This window comes from Citrus clementina, unplaced genomic scaffold (genome assembly GCF_000493195.1).
Source record: "Citrus clementina cultivar Clemenules unplaced genomic scaffold, Citrus_clementina_v1.0 scaffold_4, whole genome shotgun sequence".
Taxonomy (NCBI): domain Eukaryota; kingdom Viridiplantae; phylum Streptophyta; class Magnoliopsida; order Sapindales; family Rutaceae; genus Citrus; species Citrus x clementina.
In genome coordinates, this window is record NW_006262274.1 from 13920854 (window position 1) to 13931208 (window position 10355).

General features: G+C 34.8%; 1 protein-coding gene and 1 non-coding gene across 2 annotated transcripts; one reads left to right on the forward strand and one right to left on the reverse strand.

Moving 5' to 3' along the window:
• Nucleotides 1–7409: 7409 nt before the first annotated feature.
• LOC112099436 lies at nucleotides 7410–7516 on the reverse strand. Its single transcript, XR_002906237.1, has one exon. It is a non-coding gene; the product is annotated as a small nucleolar RNA R71 (small nucleolar RNA).
• Nucleotides 7517–8414: 898 nt separating this feature from the next.
• Nucleotides 8415–9163, forward strand: LOC112099118. Its single transcript, XM_024186218.1, has 2 exons — nucleotides 8415–8483; nucleotides 8576–9163. The coding sequence occupies exons 1-2, from the start codon at nucleotides 8415–8417 to the stop codon at nucleotides 9161–9163; spliced, it is 657 nt and encodes a 218-aa protein (XP_024041986.1).
• The last annotated feature ends 1192 nt before the right edge of the window (nucleotides 9164–10355 follow it).

Consider the following 10355-nt stretch of genomic DNA (forward strand, 5'->3'; position numbering starts at 1 on the left):
ACAAAAGATTTTACTATTGGGCTGGGCTCGAAAACTTTTTTGATCAGGCCTTTTAAAGAAAGCCACACGTACTCAACTTATACTGAAAAGCCCCAGATATGAAATATTTATTAAATAGCCCCACCTTCAAATTAATCAAAGGGAAAGCATTTCTTATTTGCCCTAGTGAGTTGGTAAAGATTATTAAGAATATATATTTTTAAATATAATTTATTTAAGTAGAGATTTTATAAAAAAAAATTAATTGTTTGATTGTCAAAGAGAAAAATTATAAAATTACTTTAATCGGCAAGTTATTTAAAGTTATGTTATAAAAAATGAAATAAAATTGTTAAATAAGTAAAATATATTTTAGATATTATCAATTTCTACTCTAAAAAACCTAAAATTTGAACTTTTTCTAGTAAAGGCAAAATAGTTTATTTAATCTTTAAAAGCTCTACTAAAAAAACAACAAAAAAATTTGAAAAGCGCTTATAGGGTTAAAAAAGTATTTACGACTATTAGATAAGTCATACCAAACTGGCACTAAAACTAAGTACATCTCTTTATTAAAGGCAAAATATCAAAAGCAAAGAAATTTAGTTTTATTTAAATATATCCTCCAAATATTATCTATTTATCATTGATTTACATGGATTTTTTTTTGTTCTAATTTTTTTTTTGTAAATTAGATTATTTTTTGAGTGATGATAAAATCACAAACTCTTGTACAAGTTTATTTTGAACAAATTGATGTGGCATTAATTCATTATTTGGATGAAAATATAAAATAATAAAAAGGGAAATTATCATTTTACTACCAAAGTTTTACAAATTTGGTAGTAAAATGATAATTCCCCTAAAATTTTGGTAGTAAAATGATAATTTATCTATCAAATTAATAGACAATTTTACTCTCACAGCTGGAAATGTCTTTGATGCCCTTATGACATTAATAAATTTTTGACGTTGTTAACGGAATGATAGTAAATTGATAATGGCGCAAAACTTTGGTAGTAAAATGCACTTTTCGGCGAACCTTGGTACTGACATGATATGTCAGTAAAACTTTAGTAGTAAAATGATAATATCCCTAATAAAAATAAATCATGCAAGCCAAGAGATATTTTAATTTAATCCAACCAATTCAATCATGTCACATCAATTTTATACAAAATAAGTTTATACAAGAGTTTGTAACTCTTATTATTGCTTTTATCTTTTACTATTATTTCGAATCTGTTTATAGAATAGAAGATAATACTATGGTGTTACTTGGAGCACATACACAAAAGGGATTTATAACTTGTGCAGTACGTGTTACTTGGAGCACATATACAAAAGGGATTTATAACTTGTGCAGTACATAATGAAATTTAAAATCTATTTAATATAAATAAGAGAAATACTTAACATCACTGTATTATAAGGGTGACAATTTGTGACAGTACATGTCCTTTCGAATGAACACGAACATGAACAAAATTACCAGATTTAGGTTAATCTTGTTATAAAATAATGAGAAACAAATTGAATAAGTGTCATCCACTTACTCAAAGTTGAAGGCCAAGTGTGATCAAGGTCAAGCTGACTTTCAACTTCAATTAAATGGAAGTGCTAGCTGGTTCCCCCACCCGGGGGGGGGGAGGGGGGGGGTGTTGGATATTACTCAAAATAATTGAATGGGTCTCAAGCATAATCTTTGACATGGGCGCCATTTTGTCATAAATAACAACTATTCGGGGGTAAAGTATATTTGCTACATTAGGGGTTTAATGTCTAAAATTATTGGGTTGTTGTGTAATAAGTAACAAGTTATGAGGTTTAAAATATAAATATGTTTAACTTTACATGGTAATTTATAGAAGAAAATCATACGTTTTTTCAATATTAAAAAATTATTTCAAGGACCTCTCTAAGTTATGTTTAACGTAAGATACAGTCAGTGATATGACTAATTGGCTAATAAGTAAATGTCAGGTAAACATAACAATAATAAAATGGAGTTGATTTAAGCAGTTGGAGACCGATCACTAAAAAAAGTCAATGCATGAGACACCTTTTATAGTCGATTGTCTCTGCTATCAACTGTTATGGTTTCACCGATGACTCAGTCCTTTCTATTGAGTTAGAATCCCGATTTCGCAAGCTCAAATCTTTCCCTGCTACTATTGAACCCAAAACCCACATCAATGATAATCATCATCATCACATTGAAAAGCGCACACAATCTCTTCGTTATCATCATTTAAATCCAACTTCAAAGATAATTTTTATTCGATTCCAAACAAAACCCAGATGGAAAACCCGGCTAGGAGACTGCAAAATCAGTTTCTAGTTGTGATTCTTCTTCTCCCTTAGCCATTTTCTTAGAGTCCAAATAGAACCCAAATCAAAAAATTGATTCTAAAGAAAATTCCAAATATGGGTCTATTTTGCTTATATTCTTGTTTTCACTGTTTACTTGAAATCAAAGTTGAAGTCAAAATCCAAGTCATTTTCTTCGTTGTTGAGTTCTCCAAGTTCATGGATTGATTGGCCTTCTTCTTCACCATATCCACCATAAAGAAATGGTTGTTTTTTGTGTTCTCCCGAAAGTGCTTCGAAGAAAAAGACCGGGAAAAGTCCAATTCCTGGTGATGATCTTGATTGGGCTATAAAGAACAATGAGTTCTTGTTGGATTTGAGTACTTTTTTATGGTTAAAAAGCAAGAAAAGATATTGCAGAAGGCAATGAAGAGGCAAGAAAATGTTAGTCGAGAGGTAAAGAAGATTATCAAATGGGCAAATCTATTCAGCCAGTTTCCCGTCCGTTACAACTTTTGGACAACTTAAACATCAGCCGTTGGATTAGATTTTAACACTTTAAGCGGACAAGATTTCCTAGATTGTATGTTACATTGAATGTAACTTAGGGATTTCCTTATTTCAGAGGCGATTTGATCACTGTTAATGTGTTATTATGTGGCTTTGCTTCGATACAAATATCATTTTTTTCCCTTTTTGGTGTATGTACATGTATATAATGGCAGACTCAAACACTTAAGCTGAGAAGGATTTAATTCAAAATTTTAATTTAATTTGGAATACTTATTTCTTAATGTTCACAATGAGGTCTAACATTTAAACAAATAATTAACTAGTATTAATTTTTAAAATTTAACCAAAAATAGTAGAACTTTTGTTTTTAACCACTGTTAATTTGTGTTATTATGTGTCTTTGCTTTGATACAAATATCATTTTTTCCCCTATTTTGGTGTATGTAAATGTATATGATGGCAGACTCAGACACTTAAATTGAGAGGGACTTAATTTAAAAAATTTTAATTTAATTTGGGATACTTATTTCTTAATGTTCACAATGAGGTCCAACATTTAAAATAAATAATTAACTAGTATTATTTTTTAAAATTTAACCAAAAATAATAGAATTTGTGTTTTTGAGAACCAAATAAGCAATCATTATTGGGATTTGAACCAAGTCTTCAAAACCACTAAAAAGCATTTTTGTCACTAAATTATAAGTATTTTGTTATATAAAAAATGTACCCAAATTTTTTTATTTAACTCTTTTAGAAAGAGTTTAGGGTACATTTAAATGAAAAAAAATATGGCCTAAAAAGAGCTGAAGTCCTCCTGCCCCTTAACTAGCTCCAAGAGGGGCTATACGTGTATATAGAGTCGTGTTTAGAATTAAGATATTCTTATTATTTGACCTACTCCTTAGTAAAATTAGACTTGTTATACTCTCTTAAAATTCAATTGATACATTAATTACACTCTAGTAATAAATAAATATATAAAAGTAGAAATACCAGTAGAAATTAAATTTATAATGTGTCATGGTTGAGGGAAATTATTGTTTGCAATCAACTATGACTAAATAAGCTACCATATGGTGTGTGTGTGTGAATAAAATTTAAGTGTATGAAGAGTTTTCTTTCCTTAGGAGTTTTCTGTGGAAGACAAATAAGGATGAGAGATTGAATAAAGTTGCCATGACTCTTTGAAGTCACTCTCAGTGGGTGGTTTGTAACATTAAAGTTTTTTATTACTAGTGTTCTTTTAGTAGTTTTTCTGCTAGCAGACTTTTGTCAGCTAAGGAAAAGTCCATCTAGAAGGACCTTTGGTCCAGGGTCTTTAACATCATCAATCTTTATATAGCATTAAAGCTATTTTTTCAGTAAAATGGATTCAAAGGAGTTAATAAAGAGGTGCAGAGCTATAAAGCTAAGTGATGAGGAGGAAGGAAAAGTAACCTTCAGAAGCAAAATGAAAGCTCAAGGGGAAAAAATAATTGTGGGCTGTTTGATTGGGAAGGTGATTCATACAAGGGGGGTTAGTATTGAAGGTTTAAAGGCTGTGATGCAGAGGGTGTGGAAAACTTCACGAGAGGTTAAAATTGAAAGTTTGGGAGAAAATGTTTTTATGTTCAAGTTCGGGTCTGAAATGGATAAAAGAAGCATTTTGGTGGGAGGTCCGTGGCATTTTGATAGAGCTCTAATTGTTTTAAACGAGCCAGCTGGGATCGGGGATGTAAAAAAGCAGGATTTCAGCCATGCATCTTTTTGGGTCCAAATTCATGATGTTCCTATCATGTGCATGTATACAGAGATGGCAAATGAGCTAGGTGCGGTGATTGGAAATGTGGAAGAAATAGAAAATGATGCTGCTGGGGAATGTTTTGGAGAATTTTTTAGGCTAAGAATCTCAGTAAACATCACTAAGCCTTTAAAAAGATTATAGAGTTGGAACATGAAAGGGATGACGAGGATGATATTCCTATAAGAGTAATGTATGAACGATTGTCGGATTTCTGCTTTTGTTGCGGAAGAATTGGGCATCAATACAGAGAATGTACACACTACAAATCCCAATCCAAGGATAAAATGGCTTATGGGCCATGGCTAAAGGCTACCTCCATAGCCGAGAGATTAAAACAGAACAGACGAAGAGATAGGTGAGAGTCGGAAGCTAGCAAAGGTCACACAAGTTCTTCAATGCCAATGAAAGATCCAAGGCAAAGCAGCACAAAAAATGAAAGATACAGGGTGGGTAAAATGGGGAGTGCTGAAGAAGAAAATTGAATCCATCAAGATTCGGGCATGGATAGCTTGGAGGGGGAAATGGGTGAGATTCAGAAAGGGAGTCAGAAGCAATTAATGCAAGGGTTGGCAGGATGCAAAGAGCTAGAGGATAGTTGTACGGGGAATAAAAACCTAGCTGTCAATAATACAGTTGCTAACTCTAGGAAATGAGAGTTATTACATGAATTCTAGACTTAAATCAAGATCATTTAGAGAGAAAATAAGGTGTTTTTATTACATTTTGGTTACCTTTTGCATAAACATTCATTTTAGTTAGGTTTTAATAAGTTTTGTTTAAATCAAGTAATTTGTGCTAAAAACAGGTGCATAATTGTAGGTTTTAAATTCATAAGGGGATGTTGAGACATTAGATGAGCAAGAGGAGGAAAGAAGATGGCCACAAAAGAAGACAAGCACAATCGGGAATAATGCAGTGCTGTTGTGGATTCTAGGGCAACCAGTGCTGCAGCAATCAGAGAGCAATGCGGGAGAAAGCTTAAAGCGTGGGTCAGCCATAAAATCGCGATCTGCATGTTTCCTAATTTAAACGCATGCACGCGCATGGACTTTGGGTTTTTTACCCTAATTTGCAATATAAAAGAAGGCGTGCACCACATAGAAAGGCGGTAAGGAATTATCATAAAAAATAATTACAAAGGCAAGAAGAAAGAGATCAAGATTGAGGAGTGCTATTCGGAAACAAAAAAAAGAACCGTGCATAATTATTTGTCTTTCATCGTGCTCAACTTATATCTTCTCTTCTTCCTTGAATTGTTTGGATGTATTCCGAGATCACTATATTTGTGTTTATTTTTCTTATCCAGATTATAAACTAAATTTACTTGTGGTTGAGTGACAAATAATTCAATGGGTTCTTGACTGTTTTTTTATGTTGTTATGGTAATGCTGTAGCATTATACTCTAGTAGTTTTTATGAATACAATTGTTATTTCGGTTGACCACCCATTTAATAGTTTCAGTTAAGATAGAGCAGTAAAAGGGCATGTCTTAGCGGACATTATTAGAGTATTACTTGTTCTTAAGTCGAGTTTCCTGGATTAGGTTACCTTGAATCCCATAAGGGCAATACTTGAAGTTAAGATTTGTGACACTCTAAACATAGGTGTTCACCTTGTAGGGTGGAGAGATTAAATGTTATAATGTCGTACCATAAATGTATGAGCAACTGGTCATTGTTAGTAGATTTAAAGGTATGAGATTTCCAACATGCGATAGTTAAGGATACAGATTTATTCTACCCATTGCTGCAGCACTTATTGTAACAACTGGTGCTAATTTGGTAAACAACAATCACCCCATTAGAAGAGTTTGATCATTCAACTACTATATTCTCAATTGAATCTTAGACACATTTAATTTAATTTATTTCATTACAGTATTGTTTAATTTCTATCTCTCACAATTATTAGTTACGATATAATTATTTGACAATTGCTTGTTTCGGTCTTTAGTTGATTTGTACTATTGTGATTGCTTTAGTATTTTGAGTAACATCAATCCCTGTGGAGATGATCTTGAATACTCAACACTTTATTACTTGTTGTGTATACTTGCACATTGGCATTGATAATAATTAATTATAAAAATCAATCAACAAGTTTTTGGCGCCGTTGCCGGGGATCGATTGTTTATTTTTGAAGTGTGAAGTAAATCTTGATAGCGCCAAATTTGATTTGATTCATTCTATTTATTGGCAGATCGGTACATGCATGCGTAAAGACAGATCTGTGGCATTCCAATTCGATCCTGAGATTGAAAGGACTGTCAGGAGACTACGAAGAGAACAAAAGAATTCAAAAAGTGCTTCAAGCATGAATAATTTACAGGATGCGTAAAATTTGAATCCTCATGGGCCCCTACAACCAGTCAACATTCAAGAAGAGCAGAATGAACATGCCAACGGGAGACAGCCAGGCAACAACAATATTATTTACATGGCTGATGACAGAGACAGAGCTATAAGAGATTACGCGATACTGACCCCGCAAGTTGTACACCCTCGGATCATCAGACCTGAGGTAGAACCAGCAAATTTTGAGTTGAAACCAGTGATGTTTCAAATGTTACAAACAGTGGGACAATTCAATGGATTGCCTAATGAAGATCCTCATCTTCATCTGAAATTGTTCTTGGAAGTAAGTGATGCTTTCAAGATTGCTGGACCAACACAAGATGCCTTAAGGCTAAGGCACTTCCCTTATTCCTTAAGAGATCAAGCAAGAGCATGGTGAAATTCGGTGCCCTCTAATTCCATCACTACATGGAATGAATTGGTTGATAAATTCTTAATAAAATATTTCCCACCAACAAAAAATGCAAAACTGCGGAATGAGATTACTTCCTTTCATCAACTTGAAGATGAAAGTTTATACGAGGTGTGGGAAAGATTCAAGGAATTGCTCAGAAGGTGTCCTCATCATGGTATCCCTTATTGCATTCAATTGGAAACTTTCTACAATGGGTTGAATCCGAGTACAAGGTTAATGGTGATGCTTCAGCAAATGGAGCTCTGTTATCCAAATATTACACTGAAGCTTATGAAATTCTTGAAAGAATTGCCAACAATAGTTACCAGTGGCCTTCAGCCAGGCAACCAGCAGCAAGAGGATCAGCAGGGGTACATAACAGTGATGCAATTACAACCTTATCAGCACAAGTAACCTCATTTACTAACATGGTAAAAGCCATGACAGCTGCTTCAGCAACAGTAAAGCAAGTTACTGAACTTTCTTGTGTCTGTGGTGGTGAAGAACATGATTTTGATAATTGTCTTGGAAATCCAACTTCAAGAAACTATGTGGGTAACTTCAATCAACAACCTCAGAACAACCCATATTCAAATACTTACAACCCAGGCTGGAAACAACACCCAAATTTCTCATGGAGCAGCCCGAATCGAAATGCTCCAGCATTGAATGGACTGAGTAGAAACACACAACCACCTAATTTTCATCAACAAAGTCAAGGGCAAAAGCATATTAGTTAGGATCCAATCACTTCACTGGAAGCACTGATCAAGGAGTATATTGCAAAGAATGAAGCAATTGTGCAGAGTCAAGCTGTGTCCTTGAGAAATCATGAGAACTAAATGAGACAACTAGCTACAACAATGAGCAGCAAAATTCAAGGAGGCCTACCTAGCAACACAGAAGACCCTAGGAGAGAGAGCAAAGAACACTGCAAAGTAATTAGTTTGAGATCTGGAAAAAAATATTGATATCCCAGTTGAGGTAACCAAAAAAGGGATGTAATACAATTCAGCACAAAAACCAACTCAAAAGGGAAGCCTATTACAACAAACTCCTCTTCAAGACACTGGTTACATGGGCCAAGCTACATCAACTGCAGAGGAAATTCAACCAGAACATGCTGAAAAAGAAGTCACAATACCAGTAGTTATAACTTGCACCAAATCAAACAAACAAAGTTTGATATCTCTTGAAGCTACCTAGTAGTTTGGACATCCACCACATTTCCCACAAAGGTTCCAGAAGCAAAAATAAGACAAGCAGTTCAGCAAATTCCTGAAAGTGCTGAAGCAACTGCACATAAATATACCTTTTGTGTAAGCTTTAGAGCAAATGTCAAATTATGTGAAATTTTTAAAAGATATTTTGGCACGAAAAAGAATGCCGGGAGAGCAAATGCTTTAACACAAGAAAGCAGTCATATACTCCAGAGTAAAATTCCCACAAAATTGAAAGATCCAGGGAGTTTTACAATACATTGTTCTATAAGGACTAGGTATGCTGGCAGAGCACTTTGTGACTTGGGAGCTAGTATTAATTTGATGTCATTATCTGTATTTAAGCAGTTAGGAGTAGGGGAGTGCAGACCAACAACAGTCACTCTGCAATTAGCTGACAGATCTCATGCATATCCTGAAGGAAAGATAGAGGATGTATTGATGAAGTTGGGAGTAGGGGAGTGCAGACCAACAACAGTCACTCTGCAATTAGCTGACAGATCTCATGCATATCCTGAAGGAAAGATAGAGGATGTATTGATGAAGGTTGAAAAATTCATCTTTCCAGTGGATTTCATTGTGCTGGACTTTGAAGCTGACAAATAGGTACCCATTATACTTGGAAGACCTTTTTCTAGCAACTGGAAAAAATTTGATAGATGTGCAAAAAGGAGAGCTCACCATGATAGTGAATGATCAACAAGTCACATTTAATGTACTAGAGGCTATGAGGAACCCGATGAAGTAGAAGATTACAATTTCCTAAGTGTAGTGGATCTTGTTGTAGCAGACAGAATGGACAGATGCTGCAGTAATGTACTTGACAAAGTCACCACATTTGAGGATGTTGAAGAGGAAGATGTTGCAGCAATCCAAACAGATTAGATGGACAAACAGCAATTTGATAAGCACAACAGGTTTATTGAACACCTGAATCTTTCAGACAGGGAAGTAAAAACAACTTTACCATCTATTGAATCACCTCCTAGTTTTGAATTAAAATTGTTACCTTCACATTTAAAATATGCTTATCTTGGTCAAAACAATATACTCCCTGTAATCATTTCTTCTACTTTGGATGCAAGTCAAGAACAGAGTCTAGTAGATTTGCTGGGAAAGAAGAGCAATCGGATGGACCATGGCAGATATAAAATCTGACACAGCAGTGGTGGGGGGCTTGAAAACCGCGGGAATAATTTAGCGGGAATATGAGAATTTGAGGAAGGCTTCAGATGAGATGGACTGCCAAAAGACAAATGGGTTGCAACCGATAATAGAATTAGAAGTTGAAGATATGGAAAACGGGCCCAGGGGAAGAAAAATGGAAATACCAAGCCCAAAATAAAGAAGAGAAAAGTGGGTTAATGAAGAGATTACAAGAGTAAAGAGGCCCAGCAGCACCATCGATTGGGAAACCCCAAAACCAAAAAAAGAGGAAACTAAACAGCCCGGGTAATATCATTTTATCACCGCGGCTTCAGAAACTAGCTGGCGCAGCAACAAAACTAAATTTCTGAAATGATAAGGAGAATGGATGGGAGGAGGTCCAAAATGTCACAAATGAAACATCGGCGGTGGCTGGGAGCCAACACCGCCAACAGCCATGAAACTGCTAAGTTGGAATGTTCGGGGGCTGGGCAAAGACCGAACGTTCCGAGAAGCCCAGCAACTCTTGCAAGAATATAGACCTCAAATTTGTTTTCTTTGCGAAACAAAAATAATGGCTAGACAAATGCAAGGGAAAGCTAGTAAGCTAAAGTTCCAGAATTGTTTTGCAGTTGATAGAGAGGGATTGGGA

Coding starts and splice junctions, on each gene's coding strand:
- LOC112099118 (XM_024186218.1), top strand. CDS start 8,415: ATGGGCCAAGCTACATCAACTGCAGAGGAAATTCAACCAGAACATGCT. Junction 8,484..8,575: donor AAAAAGAAGTCACAATACCA/GTAGTTATAACT, acceptor TTTCCCACAAAG/GTTCCAGAAGCAAAAATAAG.